This window comes from Nematolebias whitei, chromosome 6, assembly GCF_014905685.2.
Source record: "Nematolebias whitei isolate Nwh7 chromosome 6, NemWhi1, whole genome shotgun sequence".
Classification (NCBI taxonomy): Eukaryota; Metazoa; Chordata; class Actinopteri; order Cyprinodontiformes; family Rivulidae; genus Nematolebias; species Nematolebias whitei.
Window position 1 is genome coordinate 27,738,054 of NC_056503.1, and position 20,815 is coordinate 27,758,868.

The 20,815-nt window shown below is 40.7% G+C and overlaps 2 protein-coding genes across 2 annotated transcripts in view; one reads left to right on the forward strand and one right to left on the reverse strand.

The window, feature by feature from the left end:
- The first annotated feature begins 6,229 nt into the window (after positions 1-6,229).
- On the forward strand, positions 6,230-11,332 carry slc46a1 (solute carrier family 46 member 1). Its single transcript, XM_037677478.1, has 6 exons — positions 6,230-6,546; positions 7,627-8,018; positions 8,098-8,570; positions 10,688-10,771; positions 10,929-11,085; positions 11,165-11,332. Exons 1-6 carry the CDS (start codon positions 6,280-6,282, stop codon positions 11,208-11,210), a joined length of 1,419 nt encoding a protein of 472 aa, XP_037533406.1. The 5' UTR covers positions 6,230-6,279; the 3' UTR covers positions 11,211-11,332.
- Positions 11,333-12,284: 952 nt separating this feature from the next.
- Positions 12,285-20,815, reverse strand: part of sarm1 (sterile alpha and TIR motif containing 1) — a 9,130-nt gene continuing 599 nt past the window's right edge. Inside the window, exons 2-8 of the mRNA XM_037677472.1 lie at positions 18,003-18,621; positions 17,709-17,921; positions 17,538-17,626; positions 17,134-17,460; positions 15,517-15,706; positions 14,849-14,970; positions 12,285-13,183 (exon numbers count right to left, since the gene is read on the reverse strand). Coding sequence (XP_037533400.1) covers positions 13,072-13,183; positions 14,849-14,970; positions 15,517-15,706; positions 17,134-17,460; positions 17,538-17,626; positions 17,709-17,921; positions 18,003-18,621 — 1,672 coding nt within the window. The 3' untranslated portion in view covers positions 12,285-13,071. The remainder of the gene's footprint in view (positions 13,184-14,848; positions 14,971-15,516; positions 15,707-17,133; positions 17,461-17,537; positions 17,627-17,708; positions 17,922-18,002; positions 18,622-20,815) is intronic.

Here is a 20,815-nt window from a genome sequence, read left to right on the forward strand (position 1 = left end):
CTTTTTAAAAGTGTGTTATATTGAAATTAAGTAAAATGGCCATAAAAAAATAAAAACTGATCAAATAAAACTTTGGTTTTAGATTTGTGTGTGATGTGGAAAATAGTGACACATTTTTACACTTATTTTCACAATAGTTGAACATTATTCTTTAATTTATTTCTAATATATATTTTTTTGTTTGTTTGTTTTTGTTTTTTGTTTTACCTTCCTTCCTTTTTTAGATGGATAACTTTACTATTTGGCATTTATAAAGTATATACTGTAAATGTTTCTGTATAGTGCTCCGAGACAACTTCTATTGTCACTTGGCGCTATATAAATTCAATTAAATTCAATTCAGTTTATTTCTATAGCGCCAATTCACAACAAAGTTGTCTCAGGGCACTTTACAGAAACATTCACATACATTATAAATGCCAATTAGTAAAGTTTATCCATCTAAGGATATCTAAGGATACGCTAAACAATAATAATATAATATAATATGGTGTATTAAACAGCAGCCTGAACATGAGTCTGTTGTGAGCAGATGAATACAGCAGCTTAAAGGTATAATCAGCAGCATGGATAATCAGCAGTATGGATAATCAGCAGCACAGATTAAGTGAAATATCACCAATTTAAGTGTCATTACAGTGATTTATCTGGTTAGGGATTCATGAGTCTAACAGCTCCAGGGTAGAAGCTGTTCCTCAGTCTAGTGGTTTTACACTTAATGCTCCTCAACCTCCTTCATGAGGGGAGCGGGGCAAAAATTTATATTTCTTTCTATATTTCTCTTTTGTAAATTATATTTATTTTTCACTTATTGGTACTTTATGTTGCACCCTTGTTTCATGCTTTAGTATTTCTTCTGTGTTTTTGTTTGTTTTTAACGAGTCAAATCAAATCTGTTCTTCACATCCTGAACATTTCATTGCACTCTGTTAACCTACGTGTAGTTCTGCCTTTTGTCCAGCAGGCGGCGCTGCATCCTCATTTCTGTCTATAAATTATGTCGAGGTCAGCTAATGTTTAAGCATGCAAATCAACACTTTTTTTTTTTAATGAACAAGTAACATCAAGATATCAAGATCTTTAACACAATAAGTAATATCAGATTACATTAAAGAAAAATTAATAAACAGAGGAATAATTGTATATAAATAATATAAAATAACCACAGACAGTATTTGTGTTAAGGTCTTGCAATCTACAAAGTAAATAAAGTAAAAAGAAAAGTGAAATAAATGCATATATAAATGGGTAAAATTAAATGAAGTGTACCTTTTAGTCTATACAAACACTCCTATTTTCTTGACAAATGTGCAAAAATACATTCAAATTCATATAATAAAGGGTCTGTTACAACAAAAAGAAAAATATAAGTATAAAATATAACAAAGGGGTCTGCTTATGAGGTAAAGTTAAATTTCTTAAGAAGAGTTGTTGTTTTAACAAGTTTCTGATTATTTAAATTAAGTTTTTCAACAGAGACAATATATGTTTTAAGTCAGTTTCTTTAAAATTATTAAATGAGGAGATTATTTTTCCACTACATTTCATATCGTGGACATAATATTTTGCCAGGATTATAATTAAATTTATATATATTTCATCAGAAGAAAAGGCTGAATTGTTAAAGATGAGCAATATTTGCAGTTTTGATAATACAATGTTCTTTCCAGCTTTTTCTGTGAGGAGTCTTTGCAAATCTGACCAAAATATTACAGCATGAGAACATCCCACAAATAAATGTTCAATACTTTCACCCTCACACTGACAAAAAGAGCAGCTGTTGCTGACACTTGGAGAGAAGTGACAAATATTATCTTTGGATAATATCTATGTAAAATCCTAAATAAAAATTATTTGATCCTATTAGTAAGTAAGGCAATAAAAAGATTTCACTCCACAGTTTTTTGCTTAAGTAACTCCATGTTTATATATGGGAGTAGATGAAGTTTCTAAATGAGCTCTGATAAACCTGTCTGTAATTTTCTTATGCATTCTATAGTTCCTTAATTGAAATGGAGTCATGAATGTATAGTTCGTCCAGATGTATGGTTTGTGCTGAGGAATGTAAACTAACAGACTTAATGACCAATTCAAATTATTTTTGATATATCCATGTCATTATTGATCATAAAACGCTCATAGTTATACCATTCACTATTAGTAACTGGTTTATTAGTTTAATATTTTTATCAACCCAGTTATGTAAATATAACAATTTGTTTTTATGTAGTATTCTTCCAAATGATGCAGTTATGAGGAGAGTAGTTGTGTTCGTATAGAAGAGTCCAACATAACAGAACCTGCTGATGAAACTTGGCTAATTTGACTGGAAGCTTTCCAACTGAGAAAGGACAACGCAACAAAAAGTTAAGACCACACAAGAATAAGGAACCGATGATTTGGGAAAATACTCCACATAGACTTTTGATTTTTTTTTTTTAAGTAATCTCTTAATCCAATTAATTTTTAATACCTGACTAAAGACAGTAAATGTCAAAACATTCAAACCTCCTTCAGCTGAAGAATTTGAGAGAGAGAACAGCTTTTTGTTATTTTATGAGCCTTATTTTTCCATAGAAACTTGAAGAGAATCTTATTAGTTTTAGTTTTTTAGTTTTTAGTCAACTAGCCAAGTTGTTGAATGAAAATGGAATTTTTCAGATTTTCCAGTGTGGTTTTAAACAATTACACAGCACCAGGACAGCCTTGGTAAGGATCTGTAATGACATTCTGCTAGCGAATGACTCTGGTCAGTCTGTGATCCTGGTATTACTGGACCTTACTGCTGCATTCAACACTGTTGACCACAGTATCCTTATATCACGGTTGGAACACTGGGTTGGGATTACTGGTGCTGTGTTAGAATGGTTCCGTTCATATCTGAGTGACAGGAGTGTTTGTGTCAATTTTAGTAATCATTTATCTGCTTCCGTGCCTCTTTCCAGCGGGGTCCCGCAAGGCTCCATTCTTGGACCACTTCTGTTTTCGTTGTATCTGCTCCCCTTACGGTCTATCCTGAGGAAACATGGTATTTTGTTTCATTGTTATGCTGATGATTCTCAGATTTATCTGCCCTTAAAACCCAACCGTTCCTGCTCCAGTCGCCCTTTGCTAAAATGTCTTGACATCAAGACGGATGGCTACAAACTTCTTACGTTTTTATGATCAGAAAACTGAGGTCATTGTGTTTAACCCTAGCTCTGCTGTTGTCACTGATCCTGTAAACCTGGACTCCCTTCAGCCATATCTAAAGCAGTCTGTTACCAATCTCGGGATAGTTTTAGACTCAGAGTTTAAGTTTAATAAGCAGATCAACTCTGTTCTTCAAGAAAAGCTTCTTTCAGCTAAGGCAGCTAGTCCGTACTGTCCAAATCTGACCTTGAAAAATTAGTCAGTGCATTTATTACAACCCAGCTGGACTACTGTAACTCACTTTATGCTGGGGTCAGTCAGACTGCTCTTTCACGTCTCCAGCTAGTCCAAAATGCTGCAGCTCAGCTACTAACAGGAACTCGTAGGTTTGAGCACATTTCACTGGTTCTGTCCTCCTTCAATGGCATCCTGTAAAATTATTCTGCTGACATTCAAGTGCATTAATGGCCTCGCACCCTCATACCTCTCTGACCTACTTCATCCTTATGCTCCTTCTTGGGCTTTGAGATCATCAGACCAGCTGCTTTATACTGAACCAAAAACCAGGCTGAAGCTCAGAGGAGATCAAACCTTTTAAGTCGTGGGCCCTAAACTCTGGAACAGTCTGCCCATCAACATTCGACAGGCTCTCTGCTTTTAAAACTCCTGAAAACTCATCTGTACTCATTGACATTTAACACAGTATGGTCCGATTTAGATTTTCTTTGATTCTGACTGTGTTTATGCTTTTTTGTTATTATTCTGCTACATTTGGCACAAGGTGATCTGATTTAGTATGTCACTGTTTCTAATTATGTTTTGTGTTTGATATTTTTATTCCATATGCTGCAATTGTATATTGTTACTTTTTATTTGATGCTGTGATCTTTTTTGTTAAGCACTTTGTTTTAAATGTGCTACTGTATATAAATGAATTTGACTTGACTTATCCAGATCAGAGCAGAGAACTCTGCTGACCTCTAATGATGAAAAAACATGCAACGCCCTTCATATTCCTTCTGCTTTGCTTAATAACACTACTATAAATAGTTAAGTCCCTAGCTAACCAACTGTTAAATTTATTTTTTATGGATTCACAAACAGGAGTAAAATTATTACCCATGTAATTGTTTTCTTTAGAGATTTTAATACCTAGATAAGTTACAGTGTCTTTTACAGGGATACTGCATATTTCAGTAACAGCAGTCGCTTATAAAGGAAGGATTTCACATTGTTTTAGATTGAGTTTCAATCCTGAGATGCTAGAGAGCTACAGGAACTTCACTAGAATCTCTTCAAAATACTGTTCTAATGTCAGAAATTTTAAGTTCTTCATCAAATATTTTAATTCCTTTAAAAGAGCTCCGTCTAATTAAAGACTGCAGACTGAACTTGGCAAAAGGGCCTTCTCCTACGGTCCTGTTTCGTGGAATATCTTGCAAAAAACATCTGAAGCTGTCGACCTTGACCTTAATGGCTTCAAACATCTGCTGAGTTCATGGGAAAACCAAGGCAGACGTTCCTGTTTTTAGTTTTCTAAATCACTTGACAGTCTAGATGTTTTTATTTTGTTTTTTAATACTATTTTCTTTTATTTGTTCTTCTCAATTTGTATGCTTTTTATGATTGTCTACTGTTGTTGATCACTCTGTTAAAATCATGTCTCTCTAAACGAGTCCCGAGGCTCAATGGGACTAACTTGTATAAGTAAAGGTTGAATGTGGGGGAAAAAATACTCGTATGGAGATTAAGTATTGTATAAAATTGAGCTAAACACACAAAGAAATATGTTAGACAAAAGGTATTGAAGGAATGAAAGTACACAATATCAGTCACACTTGATTTAGTAGGAAAAACCATCATTGTACCATGTACAATGAAACATACGTTTGGCATTTCTTCATGTCATCATATAGGAATAAAGTAAAAAGTACTGTTAAAAAGAAAGACATGAAAATAGAAAAATAAGATACATACTGTAGGAGTAATGTGTCTAGTCTTGGAATAGCAGCTGGAGTTGTATACATATGGATGTTAAGTGTGACAACAACCTCGCTCCATTTTATAGTACAGACCTTATTGTTCCATATTTTCCTAACAGAGCACTTTGCTCTCAGACTGCAGGTTTACTTGTGGTTCCTAGAGTTTCTTAAAGTAGAATGGGAGGCAAAGCTTTCAGTTATCAGTCATCTTGTGGAACTTACTTCCAGTTTCTGTCCGTGAGGCTGACACATTGTCTACTTTTAAGATTAGGCTTAAGTCTTTCCTCTGTGATAAATCCTATAGTTAGGGTCGGCTTAGGTTTCCTGAGCTATCCCTTAGTTCTGCTGCTAGAGGCTTAGACTACTGGAGGACAAATTGACCACATTCCCTCACTCTGCTGCTGTCTTTACTTGCTTTACTCCACCTGTTTGTATTTGTAATTATTTCTATCTTAACATGTGTTTTGTTTGTTTTTTGTCTTTCCTCCAACAGAACACCTGGACCTGCCATTCTGTGTTTGTCTGTCTCTCCTTCCTGTTCCTCTCAAACTCAGCGGATCCAAACAGATAGCTGCTCGTCCTGAGTCTGGTTCTGCTGGAGGTTACTTCCTGTTAAAAGGGAGTTTTTCCTTTCCACTGTTGCCTTTGTGCTTGTTCAGGATGAGAGACTGTGACAAAGTGAAGATTCAGCACAATCTGCTGGCTTCCTTACATATATATATATATATATATATATATATATATATATATATATATATATATAACTTTTATAACTTTTTATGTATGTGATTGTGAATGTTTTTGTTCAGTGAGACAACTTCTGTTGTGATTTGGCGCTATATATAAATAAAGTGAACTGAATTTGCAGGTACAGTTTCCACTGGCTATGAAGTGTAGAAAGCTTTGTAGCAGACTTGTACATGAAGTTGCATCACACCTCAAAATTTTGCAGTTCAGTTCATTTCAGTTCATTTCAGTCGTGGCAGCACGATGGATCAGTGGTTAGCACTGTTGCCTCACAGCAAGAAGGTGTTGGGTCCAATCCCCGGTTTTCTGTGTGAATCGTGAATGAATATTCCTGCTACTTCCGGTGTCGGACCGGAAGTTGCGCATATTTTCATAGCTAATCTACAGTAGAGGCACCAAGTGCCCGAGTCGCTCAGACATGGACGAGCAGGACACCGCAGCGATCCTCCCGGGAGATCTCAGCGCCGACTCTGACGGCGGGGAGGCTGGCGCGTGCGCTGCAGGAAGATCACCGTGCCCGGTGTCCGTGGAGCCGGTGCTGTTCCTCTCCATGTTCTCCGTGGCCCTGCAGACTCCCCTGTCCACGCAGTACCTGTGGGACCGCATCAGCCAGGACCTGGGCTACAATGGCTCCAAGAGTTCGGACTGCGGGAACAGCTCGGCTCCTCCGGACCCGCTGCAGAAGGTGGGAGACACATCTGTACACCGCTGGACTCCATAACTGATCTGAGGCTTGATCAAGATCAAAGCTCAGGTTTTAACCTTTGAAACGCAACATAAGAACAGGGCTGCAGACAATAAAGGTCATGTTTTGTATTAAAAGTTAAAGACATTCATAACCCTGGAGAAAGGTTTGGGCTAGAAGGTTTAGTTCAGATCACTATAAAGAGAAACATGAAGACACATACACCTGAACACATTACATGCAGATGAACATGTTTATTGCACATTAAAAACACGTTTAAAACAAACTGTGGGATGAACAGAAGATGACTCATCGTGCATGAGTGCAAATCTTTGGAAACTGCACTTATGTGCATTGTAGGCACCTGGATCCACATTTATTTCTATTTCAAAGTCATCGTGGCGCAGTCTTTGTAACAAAGAGGAACAACAGTGACGAGCCGACGGGATTTGATGAACACGCACATTTCACTCAGACTTGTTCCGTGCTAATAAAGTTCATCGCCTTAAAACTGGTTTGAATCTCTTCAGTTCTGATTCTGAGTCGTAGGCCTGTCACGATAACAAATTTTGCTGGGCGATTAATTGTCTCAAATTATTGCGATAAACAATAATATTGTTTGAAATTTGACAATAATTAGTAATTATTGTCAATTTAAGTTGGTTACTTTGTTTTGCGTGTAGTACATTTTGTGACCACCGGGTGGCAATATAAGACAGTTTGAGCCGAAGGATGGATAGTGAGGGAGTGAGCAGCGTGTCTCTTTCAGAAAAATGGGAGGGAGTCCTCTTGACATGACATGGGCTGTCTCTCCTTCCTGCTTTTCGGTTCTCAAAATGGCAGACGCTCATTTGGGCTCTGTAGCATAGCATTTTTCACCTTTTGCTGTCCAGTGTCTTCAATAGAAAGAGGGAGACACAAAGAAACAATAAAGCCAATAAATGAAAGTGAGGTTGATAATTTTCATTTATCATGCGATTAATTGATGTATTGTTTATTGTGACAGGTCTACTGAGTCGTCTCATTCTTCTCCTCCTCACGTGTCTGTGGTTTTGACCCGGGTACATTTGTCTTTTCCAGGAAGTGCAAACTTTGACGGCCCACTGGAACCTGTACATCAATCTGGGGGGCTTTTTGGTTGGAATAATGGTGGTGCCCTTCTTGGGTTCGTGGAGCGACGTCGCAGGTCGCAGACTTGTCCTCATCCTCTCCAACCTCGGCATGGCGCTGCAGGTGGGGGTCTACCTCGTGGTGATGTACCTCCAGCTTCCTGTGGTCTACTTCTTAGTGGGCCGGCTGCTGAGCGGCCTCTCGGGGGAGTTTAACGCCGTGCTGGCTGGCTGCTTCGCCTACGTGGCCGACGTCAGCGACAAGAGGTCCCGCACCTTCAGGGTGGCGGTTTTAGAAGCCTGCCTGGGTGTGTCGGGGATGTTCGCCAGCATCATCGGAGGCCAGTGGAGGCGGGCACAAGGGTTAGGAACGTTTACTGTGTGCATTTTGATCAGAAGTAATAAAAATATATATAATTCATGAATATTTTTATCATCTCAGTTACATCAACCCTTTCTGGCTGGTCCTGGCCACCAACTTGGCCTCAGCTCTGTACGCCTACCTCTTCGTTCGTGAGTCCGTCCATCCAGACCCAAGCGCCAAGCTCCTCACCACTCGCCACCATAAAGCCGTGTGGAAGCTGTACTCGACGGGAGGTGGCAGCGGAGGCGGGCGGTTTCACCGATGCAAGCTGTGGCTCTACACTCTGTGCTTCTTCCTGGTGGTGACGGTTCACCAGGGCAGCAGGGAGCTGTACGTGCTGTACGAGCTGAGCTCCCCGCTGTGCTGGGGCTCGGCCCTCATCGGCTATGGGTCGGCGGCGCAGCACCTGGCTTACCTGAGCAGTCTGCTGGGGCTGAAGGTCATGCAGCGCTGCCTGGAGGACTCCTGGGTGGCTCTCGTGGGTCTGGCCTCAAATATACTCGGACTGGTGGTGTTTTCTGTCGCTGACACCACCCCGCTCATGTTCACAGGTGAGACGAGCTTGTTCACGGCACGTGCTCCCAACAGTTTCCGCCCGTACATTATTCTGTAATCACACAGACATCCCTGTCTGGTGCTCATCACAGCAGGTGATAGACGGAGAAGCTTCAACAGTTCAGCTTTCAAAAGTGGGCCATAACGTTTTTGCCGGTGTGTGTGAGCATGTTGATCAAATATCTCATGTTCCACTGGACGACCTTTAATGAAACTCCGTCATCGTTGGCTGTACGTCTGCAACTGGTCAAGTTTAGGAGTCGATTCAAGATGGCCGTCACAGCGGAGCAGCCTGAGCAAACACGGAAGTGGCTTTAACTCGGTTAAGTTCACAAACCTGAAGTTTGGTGTGGTAGTTGCTGAGACTGATCCCCAGCACGTAGTCTGGGCACTTAACAGACTGAACAAGATCTGCGGTTAAAATTAGGCTATTAACTGTGTTGTCAACTCTGTCTGTTAGCAAAATATCTAATAAGCCACTGGGTAGATTTGAATGCTACGTTCAAGTTGACCTGTACAGGGATGAATGAGTTTTTCAGTCTGTTCGGCCTACAATCTGGGCAGCAGATACCTGCGTCCACATGGAAGCAACCTGAACTCACCATGGAGTGGATGATCAGGATCTGCCAGAATCAGCCTGGCCTTGTTCACTGACCTCGACTTGTGTAGGTCAGTGACGTTCTGTAGGGCTGTGTCAGCAGTTCTGCGGCTAATAAAGCCACAGAGCTTCTGATAATATTCAGGAGATAATCATCGGCTGCATCTCTACAAATGAGTGGATTTTACAGACACCGAGCACAAATCTGGTGTGGTAGTAACTGAGAGTCATCGATGACACATCCTGTAGCGTGAGTGTGATGTCCTGCAACATTACATAAGAATGTAGCTGCTGTTGGTACGCCGTATTGTTTTTCATTATTAATGTTTGGATGCAAGGATTTTTATTGTCATTCACATCACATGTGGTACATGAGGTGGAATGAAACTATGTACACAGGGTCCCAGTTACATCCAACAAAAATACACATTGTAAAGAAAAACATCAGAGATATGAACTAAGAATATATTACATTCACTAAACTAAGAATACACAACACTAAGAATACACTAAGCACCAGTAGTACAAAAACAATGCGCCAAAACAACAGCAGCACGAACATGAGTCAGTGTGAGCAGATGAGGACGAATGAACACAGCAACGTGAAATCAGCAGCATGAGATCAGCATCATGGATAGTCAGCAGCACATATCCACAACCAAGCAGCATTACAGTGACTTTTTCCTGGTTAGAGATTCATGAGTCTAACAGCCTCAGGGTAGAAGCTGTTCCTCAGCCTGGTGGTTCTGCACTTAATGCTCCTCAACCTCCTTCCTGAGGAGAGCGGGGCAAAAAGTGTTTGTGCTGGGTGTGTGGGGTCCTTCATGATGCAGGTGGCCCTCTTCCTGCATCTGGAGGTGTGGGAGACTGACTCCCCACCTATCTTAGTCTATCTTAGATCTTTTAGCGTACCGTTAGGTGTTCGTTTAGCGCATATGTGTCAAACTCAAGGCCCGGGGGCCAAATGGGGCCCTCGCTGGCATCTGGCCCCCAAGATGTTATTTTAAATGTAAAATACTTTTATCATTTTCATTTTTTTCTGTAATCTTTGATTAAGATGTCAAAAGTGCAACAGAGAACGTCAAACGAGACCAATCAAACTCTTGTTGAGGAACTTGCAATCAAGAAAAGATGTCAAGTATCTGATTCAAGTTCATGTAGATTCTGAAACCGGGCCTTAGTTTGAAAAAAGGGTTTAATTTTGGCCTACTTTTGTAAGCGGGTTTGACACCCTTAGTTTAGCCTATATCCATACTGTTTCTTTTTATACTTTATATTTTGCTATTTTGGATGTAACTGGGACCCTATACATAATTTCGTTCCACCTCATGTACCACACGTGATGTGACGATAAAGTTAACTTGAACTTGAGATCTTGGTAAGTTGTAGGTTTGACCTAAAGGGCTACAGCTGTTTAAGTCCACCTCATGTGATGCGAGCGACTATAAAAAGATACTTGACCTTTAATGTGAGCGATGCAGAACAAACACACATTCTGTTTATTTCTCCTTCCAGGTTACGGTTTGTGTTTCCTCTTCATGGCTGCGACTCCTGTCCTCAGGTCAAAGCTGTCCAAGTTGGTGGACCCATCAGAGCAAGGTGAGCTGATCCTCCTGACCAGATGTTTACCGCACATCTGGAGCAGAGAGCCCGCTCCGAGTCCACTGAGCCGCAGCAGAACGAGTCCGTCCTCTGTCCTGAGGGACGGCTTGTGTCCCGCAGGTTGTGTGTGATCATATTTGCTTCTGTCTGCCAGGCGCCCTGTTTGCCTCTGTGGCCTGTGTGGAGGGCTTATGTTACCTGGTGGGCAGCAGCCTCTTTAACTCGCTCTACCCTGTCTCCCTGCACTTCATGAAGGGCTTCCCTTTCCTTTTTGCTGCCGTCGTCCTCTTCATCCCTGCTGGAATCATCGGGTGAGGCTTTTTGTTGGCTTTAAACGGTTGAAGGGGAGCAGCATAAAAACATGCGACTCTTGTTTATTCGTCTTTTTAGGGCTCTGCAGTGTTTCGACCAGAGAAGAGACCCCTCAGGGTCCTGACGGAGCAGACTTTTTTAACGTATATGAGGAAAGGTGCGGAGCAAAAAGGGATTCTTCCATCCAGGGACGCTAAAACTATCAAGACTGAAGAACGACTGAACCAGCTCAGGGCTCGTTCCACCGCCAAACCTTTTGTCTCAGAGACTGAACTATTGTTAACTCAGAAGGAGTGCCTAAAGACTGAGCTTTGTTTTATACTGTTTTAATCTAAACTTTATTAATTATTCTAATGTTCACTTTAACTTCAGTAGCAAGCTAACAACGGACTCTTTTTACATGTCGTTTATCAGTCACATGCACTTTGATATAAAAAAAAAACCTTTCATCTTTTTTCTCTGTTGATGGATTTTATGAGACATTTGTTGTGAATTGTCTATAAAAAAAAACACATTTTAAAGTTAAACTTCAAAACAAGTGTCTTTTCTAATAAGCTGCGTCATTTTGTAAATGAATTTTATAAATCACCACTGAAATGTGATGTTTGTTAAATTTTGCATAAAACTGGATTAACATGAAGAACTCAACTGGTTTGATCTTTAAGTTCCCAATAAATGGAGCAAACGTTTATCATAAAACATAATATATCCTGACATACTTGACCAAACGTTAACACACAGATGCACATTTTATAAATCTGTTTTAGTTTTTAGAGGTCAGCAGTAAATAAAGACCAGGAACAAAAATCACCTTAAGTTTTATTAATACTTGACCAATACTCTCCTAATGGCTTATAAAAGATTAAATAAATGTTTTTGTGCCCGTAACGTTCCATTCAAACAGTTTGCTATTCATTTACCAGATAGTCAATCCAACAAAACTGATAAGGGAAATTACAAGTTATCTCTAATAAATATTAATTTTAAAGGATATGTTGCAGAAACATCAATCTGTGCAACAGAATCCAGTTTTATTACCGGTAGCATTAGCTCTGGGTTTAGTTTTTTGAAGGCAGCTCACATCAAACAACCGTCAATTTATATATATATATTTTTTATCACAACAAAATCAGCTGAGTCAGAGCAGAGACCACTTTATTTATTAGACACTGAAGAACAGATAAACAGGACTCTGGGTGGGGCCTCCACAGATGATTATTATTATTGACGACGGCTGGTTACTTGTTTTCCTGAGATACTGAGCGTGGTTAGAACTCGTGTTAAAGCTGCAGTCCAAATCTCTTCAAGTGGACTTCTGTGGAGGGCTTATAAACAGTCATTATCTTACCTGTTGTCGATTGCTCTTTGAACGACCTCACCTTGAAAGTAAAAGTGAACTTGTGATCGGACTGATGAGCCAACGACTAGTCCCAAGTGGGACCAGGACCAAAGTGGACTGATGCAGTCTTAAAACAAGTCCAATCTCAAATATTTCATGGCAGCTCACAGAAACGCTATTTTGTCAACCTTTAAATCATCATAAACAACTATTTAATGTGAAACCAACATCTGTGTAGTGGTTTGTAAAGTGGCGTCAGCATGAACTGCTGTGAAATGAGTGTTTTTAAGGCGACGGCAGTACGATTAGCCATTAGCTTGTCAATCCGGTCAGAATAAAATTGGTCTTTTCAAAGTGAGCTTGTTCAAAGGGCTGTCTACAACAGGTGAGATGTTATTTGTTCATAACCTTCCCACAGAACCCCACCTCACAAGGTCTAAACTGTCACATTATGGTTAATTATACACGATCTGAAACTCCTGTATGTATTTCTACAGCTTTAAATGGATTTTAATAATGTGGCGTTTATGTGAGGAGGTTATCTAAACATCATCGTTAGCATCACATGCTGTTGGGCCAAGCAGGAGGAGCTCCGGACAGCTGACAGCAGTACACTTATTAAAGCTGTGTTCAGACTTCTCAAAGTTTATTTCTTCTTCTGGTCTTTAGATTTGGCTGGGCCGTCGATCGCGTCTTCTTTTCTTTCCAGAAAGCGGATGAGCTTCTCAATTGTGGCTTCCTGGTATTCGTGGGACCATCTGCGTCAAGAGAACAAACCAGACACTTGTCGTACATTATTCTCATTCTTGTTCTGATGAAGTACCCATGAGATCTAAACATGATGATACGCTGAAAACTGTGTGATCTGAATTATGTAGTGACAGCCTTAAAATGTTTTGATAGCGGATACAAATGGTTGTAAAAGCAGAGTTGAAGTACTTAATTACTTAAGTACTAATTAAGTACCGGTACGTTCAATTTTTTTCATTTCCACCACATCGCCTAGATTGTAAGCAAGTACCCCCGCACCAAACACTGCAAGGTTTGCTTGATGTGTTGTGTTACTCAACGATGACGCGCAGCTGTTATCTATCGTGCTGATTAGGTCGGTTGGAGTCACAATCACTGCGTTTTGCTTTAAATAATGTTGCTAAGAGAAGTGGCAGATCAGAAATTGGCCAAAACTGGCAGAACTGGATTAGAAGAGACATCTAAGTATAATATTTACTGATTGGATAAAGTTGTCACTTAGTGGCAGTATTGGACCAAATTCAAGCTGCTGAAAATTTCCCAATCTATCCTAATGAAGTGCAATATTTCCAGAAGCAAAAATAGCACAAGAACCAAAAGTCATAGCAAATATTTGAATGGCTGTAATAGGATCAAGTGAGAAAGAGTAGTTAAGAGGCAAAACAATAAAAATAAACGGCACAGGATTTCAATAATGTGCTTGTCATGCACACTAATATTGATTGTAGCTGTAAATGAGATTCACATAAAAATGAGTTCATAAAGACACCATCTAAAATAACACATTTGATCCATCATTTCAAAACAAATTAACAGATTTTGGTGAAACATTTTCAGATTCCTGGCTTTTAAAGTTACATTTTGATACTTCGATAATCCTGATATCATGAGCTGTTCCAGAAATATGGCTTGATTTGTGCAGCTAATCTAGAGTACCCCTTAAAATCCGCTTGAATTCTTTTTTCTTTTTTTTAGCATATTCTAATGAAGATTTCTTGATATAATTTGAAACATCAAATCATATTTGGATATCAGCTGGTATTGAGAGTAGGTTCTCTAGCGTTCAGGGAAAGTAGCAATTTTTAGGGTTTTTCTGCTCAAAATTACGTTATTTGTCAGAACTGTTTGGAAAAGTGCTTCAAAGCATTCTTTAGGATTAAATTTAGGAAATTTTATTCAAGAGACTCACAGATAATCATCAATATTCTGACAAAATGCACTACAGCTGCCTTAATCTCACTGCACGACAATCCTCAGTTTGATGAGACAGGTCTCATAAACTTTTTAATCTACCTTTTAAGCATAATTTTCTTACAGGTACGTCTTTAGAAATAATCCTTTGTTTTAAAAACCTCATAACTTCCTTTGAAATTTACCATTTTTCTTTGCTGGCTGCCACAACACTGGGAAATCCCTTCATATATGTTCTGCATCATTGTTAAACTTGGGGATTACCCGTTTTCCATACAGGGCTGGAAGTCCCATTGACATCCTTCTATAAAAGTTTAGTTTTCAAACCAGCACGCTCATGAACAAAACTAGATTGTTGCTACACTGCATCAATTTGAAACTTGTAAAATGGTGTTTATAAATAATTCAATATTGAAAACTTTATTGTGACTTATTTAACCAAGACGGGTCACATACAATGATCTAAGTGTGCAGATACTCACTTGACGCCATTGAAGTTCAGAACAGATCTCATGTCCTCTGGTAGCAAACTGGTGTCGGGCCACACAAAGTTATCTATGACAGGGACTATGGTTTTCTTACCAGCCAGGGCCGTGACTATTTCCTGCAAGACAGATGGGACTTTTACTAACTCTGTTAAAAGTAAAGGTGAAACTAAAGTGTACAAAGGTTTGAATGTATTGACAATATTTTTTTCTAATCCACACAGGCTCAAAAACATTTATTCATCTAAATCATTTAATAAGTGGGATCTTAAGAATCTGACGGGCATAGACGTATTAAAATACTAAACTGAGTGTCCCCGACTCAAAACAAAAGTCCTGACGCTTTACTAAATTTGCAGCTGCCCACGAGGAGAGGCCAAATTCCTTCTGAATAAAGATTTTATGGACAGATGAGACAAAGATTGAACTGTTTGGCCATAATAACAAGAAGTATGTTTGGAGGTGACAATGTGAGGCTTTCAAACCAAAGGACAATGTACTAGCTGCTAAGCTAATATTCAGCCTGAAATAAGCAGAAGCTTGTTGATGGATTAAAAAAAAAACAGTGGTTGAGGTGCAACTTGCTAATGGAAGTTTAACCAAATATTAGTGGGAGTGTATGTATACATCTGAGCTTGTATGTATAATTTTGGAACTCTTCTGACCTTATGCACCCAGTCCTTCATAGCGGTGTCTCCCATGCACTTGTCGAGGGCATTGGCAGACAGGACCAGGATGAAGCCGCGGGCTCTCTGGACACTCTGAATCAGTTTTTCCTCAAACTTGCCAGCCTCCAGCTTCTCCACGTCTATGAAGACGTTGTAACCTCTGACCTGGAGGTGCACCTTCAGAAGGCTGGAGGAAACGGTTCAGACATTATTCACCTTATGTTGATTTCAAATTTAGCACTTTAGCACTGTTAAAAGGATCTCCGACCTTATTTGGTAAACAATTACTTAAGCTATATTAAAAAAATAAAAAATAAAAAAACGAGTACGCAAAACCACTGTAGGCTAAGTTTATATAATTGTTTTTAATTAACGACACACAAACGTCACAAATTTATTTATGCTGCAATGAAATCTGGGTAAATTACAGAGAAGTTGCTTCAGTGCAGGCTCCATTCAGCTTTAATGTTTTTGGACATTATTTGATGTTCAGCCCTTTAATTTGAACCAGAACACATTGACAGAGAGGAGGCTGGAGAAATGACTGTTAGCTCTGGAGCCAATATACAGTATGATGTTAGCTCTGGAGCTAATAGAGTTAGCTCCAGAGCTAATGGGGTCGAGATGGTGTAGAGGCAGGGCAGCCGGCTTGGGACCCGAGAGTCCCAGGTTCGATCCCCAGTCACTGCACATCACGTGGCGTCTCTGGGCAGCACGTCTAATCCCCAAAATGTCCCCCGGGCGCTTTCAATAGCTGCCCACTGCACCACCTGGTGGTGGATGGGTTAAATGCAGAGACTAATTTCGCCATTGTATGGAAACATACAGTGCTGACATTGTGATGACATTATTATTATTATTATTATACTGTATATATTAGCTCTAACATATACAGTATGATGTTAGCTCTAGAGCTAAAAGAGTTAGCTCCAGAGCTAACATCATACTGTATATTAGCTCTGGAGCTAATATATACAGTATGATGTTAGCTCTGGAGCTAAGAGAGTTAGCTCCAGAGCTAAAATCATATTGTATATATTAGCTCCAGAGCTAACATACACAGTATGATGTTAGCTCTAGAGCTAAAAGAGTTAGCTCCAGAGCTAACATCATACTGTATATTTTAGCTACAGAGCTATATATAAGATTTTAGCTCTGGAGCTAACTCATATATATGATGTTAGCTCTGGAGCTAACACTATTAGCTCCAGAGCTAGTATAATTTTAGCTCAGGAGCTAATAGTGTTAGCTCCAGAGCTAGTATATATGATTTTAGCTCAGGAGCTAATACTATTACCATCAGAGCTCTTACAAGTTGCTCATCACAAGTTGATCATGTTTGATTGTTTTGACCCATATACTGTATTATGAAAAAGGGCTAATACGAAATATAACTTTATTGTCATGTTACTATTTAACCTTGACTCCACTACAACATATGTACGTCATTGCTCCAGCATGCAATGTGCCAGTAAAATATTGGCACCGTCCTTATGTGAAAAATGTAAAAAACATAAATAAATGTTTAAGTAATTAGGAGTTAAGGCTAACATGCAAGTAGTCGAAGATCCCTTTAAAAAACTATCTAGTGTTTTCCTTCTTATCAGTCCTGACCTGGCCAGCTGTGACCCAGTAGTCCGACGGTAGCTGATGAACACGTCAGGCCCCAGTGGCTTAGCATCTGTTTGGCTCGGTTTTATCGGCTTGCGGATGGCAGATAGTATCTTTGCTCGGTGGACTCCATTGTCTATGTGGCAGTCATGCTGGAGCTGCTGCTCGGTCAGACTCTGAATAATGTTACGATCCACTCCGGCCTGGAGCAAGCTGTAGGTGTACTGGCGAAAGCGAGGGTCCACCTCGGCTAACCAGTCAGCCATGTTGTGAGGGTCACATGTGGAGTAGTCAGCGTAGGTCTTCAACACGCGTAAATCTCTTAGAAACCTGGACAATTAAGAAACAGCCAACTTGTGACACTTTGCTTCGTCCCGGTCTTGTTTTAAAAAAAATTGGGGACTTGCCTCTTGCAAGTGAGACCAGTCATTCCTAACTCAGAGCTCAGATCCTGATCAGTGATGTTCAAAAGGAGATCTCCATCCACCTGAAGCTCCTGTAAAATGGGACACGGTACTGACTGAACAACACTTTGTCTATGTGGTCATCTCTCTGAAATCTTAGATGGTTTCACTCACCTGGAAACGATCACAGAAAGCATTGAAGCCAACCTGCTGCAGCCACGTCTGCACCTCGCAGGTCTTCCAGTTGGGCACACATGACAGGATTCGTTTCGGCACTTCTTCTCCCATCATACGTAGGGCCCGCTTGGCCAGGCCGGAGACTGTGTTGTTAGTGGAATACATAACAATTCTCTTCAGGCTCTGGATGGCACCAATCTCTTGAAAAATCTTGAAGGAAAATCACATCTATCATAAGAAAGTCATAAAACTAATTATTTGAGGTATTTGACAATTAACTGGGGATTGTACCTTAGTGTTGCGCTGACGGGATTTGATGCTGGCCTCAACGCAAAGATAAAAAGCTGCAATGCACTTCCCTTCCACTCGTGTACCATCTAATAATGGTAAGAGGTGCTGCAGGTCAGATGCTGTTCTTCCCTGCATGCAGTCTGCACTGTCCAACAAGCAGCGAGCGAAGTCATCTGGATCCAAAGACGCGATGAACGGTTCCACCAGCTCCAAGGTTCCAGACTTCACCACCTCTTTCTCAATTTCTCGATTGGCAGCCAACACTGTCACCGCCAGGCAGGCATGGAAGCGTATGAGCTCGTCCTCTTTGGAAAAGGCAAGAGGGAAGAGCCACTCGGCTGCCTGCTTCTCGATCATCCATCTCTGGCAGCGGTGGCCTCCATACATGGCGCAGTTAGCCAGCGCCACGGCACAGTGCCGGAGCACGGTGGGGTCCGTTCCCCGGCACCAGAACAGGAGGGTGTCCAGGGCACCATTAGAGATCAGGTGAACGGCCGTCTCCTCTGTGTGTTTGAACATGTGCTCCAAGATGCCGGAGACGCTGCGAGCCAGCTGAGCATCATCCTGCTGTCGGGTCAGGTTTAGGATTACCCCTAGACCCATACGGGCAACGTAGTCCCTGTCAACAAAAATAATCAGAACTCAAAAAGAGTATATTGTAGTTACCAGCTGGGCTGAAATGAAGAAAAGATACAGTATTGTACGGAAGTATTCGTAGTCGTCCCGCTTTCCTTTAGTTGGCTTCCAAGTAGCCCAACATTCTTATAACCATTAAAGGGACCTTGAATGGGGTGGGGGGGGGGGGGGGGGTGGACTTTGGCTGCTTTTTCATCTCATTATCACTTGTGTTAGAGAATTTTGTTGTTTGTTAAGCCACTTAACTCTGACCTTTGAAGCATTCTGACAAAAACGCTGGTGAAGATTCTCAGTCCTCCAGGACATGGTAAATTCTGACAAAAAGGCTGAAGAGATGAACCAGAGTTGTGTCAATACAACAGACAATAGTTGCAAAAAGCAAACAGTAAATTGGATATTTGGGCAGTATGGTACAGCAGCCTGTCACAAAGACACAGTTTGTTCCCATTTCTTTAGTTTAGTCTACGACAAATAAAAAAGATAACTCAATTTGACATAAAATTGTGTTTTAGCACCAACAAGGTAGTTTCTAAAGTGTAACTAGCTGAATACTTGACATACAGTAGATGAAAGATGACATCTTGCTGGTTCCCTACCTGGGTTTTTCATTGTTTCTTAAAGACATGACTTTCATATACTGTTCATCTGCTGTAGATAGTAGTTTTGGGCATGACACATCTGTCTGTCCATACATCCACCAAATTTTTGCTGCCTATCTGTGTTTGGGTGGCAGGAGAGAAACGCAAACATCCCTCTCCCCAGCAAGACTCTCCAGATCCTCCTGGGGGATCCCATGGTGTTTTCAGACCAGAGAGGATTTATAATCCCTCCAGTAAGTTCCAGGTCTGCCCTGGGGTCCATACAGTGGCGTGTGACCAGAAAGCTCCAAAGAGAGGCGTCCAAGATGCATCCTAATCAGATGCAAGACCATCACAACTGACTCCTTGAATGTAGTAGAGCAGCAGCTATACTCCGAGTTCCCCTAGATGACGGAGCTCCTCACCCTATTTCTAAGGCCGAGCCCTCAGCCACCCTTTGAAGGAAATTCATTTTAGTAGTTGGTATCCAGGAACTCGTTCTTTCAGTCATGGCCCATACTTTATGACCATGAGGGCTGGAACGAACGTGTAAATCGAGCTTCGCCTTTTGACTCAACTCTTTATTCATCACGACCGACCAAAACAACGCCCTCATCACTGATGATAATGCCCAGTCGGTCAATCCGTCTCCTGCTCCATCCTATCATCACTCGTGGACAAGTCACCCAGATACCTACCTCCTCCAACTGAAGCAGAAACTCATTATCAACCCGGAGGAGGCATTCTACCAGGTCTGGACAGAAAATACTTCAAAAAATAAAATAAAATAAAGCAGCAAAAGTTTAAATAAAAAAATTAAAATACAGTCAGAAACCTCTAAGAAGTTTTCATCAAAACCACTAGTGTTGTAATTGTAAATAATCTTCTACTGTGGATAAGGAGCTGGTTGTGTACAGAAGTCAACAGTCTAAATTCTTGCTGTTTATTTCAATTTAAGTTGACTGTGTTGCTTCTCTGCCTCTTCTGAACCAAACAATGATCTAAACCTGGAAACTTGTTCCTACTGTAGATCTGCATCATCAAACTGTGTGACCCTCTGGGTCTGTTCTCTAGTTCAGGGTCATACCTACTCTCTGGTTCAGGGTCAGTACCTACTCTCTGGTTCAGGGTCAGTACCTGCTCTTTGGTTCAGGGTCAGTACCTACTCTCTGGTTCAGGGTCAGTACCTGCTCTTTGGTTCAGGGTCAGTCCCTGCTCTCTGGTTCAGGGTCAGTACCTGCTCTCTGGTTCAGGGTCTGTACCTTACCAGTACCTTAAAAAAAATCTGTATGCCTTTTTTATAACTGTCTATTGTTGTCACTGTTGTCCATTGTTGTCATCATTCTTTGTTGAAATCAGGTCTCTCTTGTAAATGAGTCCTCGAGGCTCAATGGGATTTGCCTGTCTAAATAAAGGTTGAATGAAAAAGTACCTGCTCTCTGGTTCAGGGTCTGTACCTGCTCTGCGGTTCAGGGTCAGTACCTGCTCTCAAGTTCAGGGTCTGTTCTCTGGTTCAGGGTCAGTACCTGCTCTGCGGTTCAGGGTCAGTACTTGCTCTCTAGTTCAAGGTCTGTTCTCTGGTTCAGGGTCAGTACCTGC

What these genes read in the sequence shown, in the direction of transcription:
- slc46a1 (XM_037677478.1), top strand. Translation starts at nt 6,280, where the DNA reads ATGGACGAGCAGGACACCGCAGCGATCCTCCCGGGAGATCTCAGCGCC. An exon ending in CAGTGGAGGCGGGCACAAGG is followed by an intron (nt 8,019 to 8,097) that starts GTTAGGAACGTT and finishes TTATCATCTCAG; the next exon opens with TTACATCAACCCTTTCTGGC. An exon ending in ATCCCTGCTGGAATCATCGG is followed by an intron (nt 11,086 to 11,164) that starts GTGAGGCTTTTT and finishes TCGTCTTTTTAG; the next exon opens with GGCTCTGCAGTGTTTCGACC.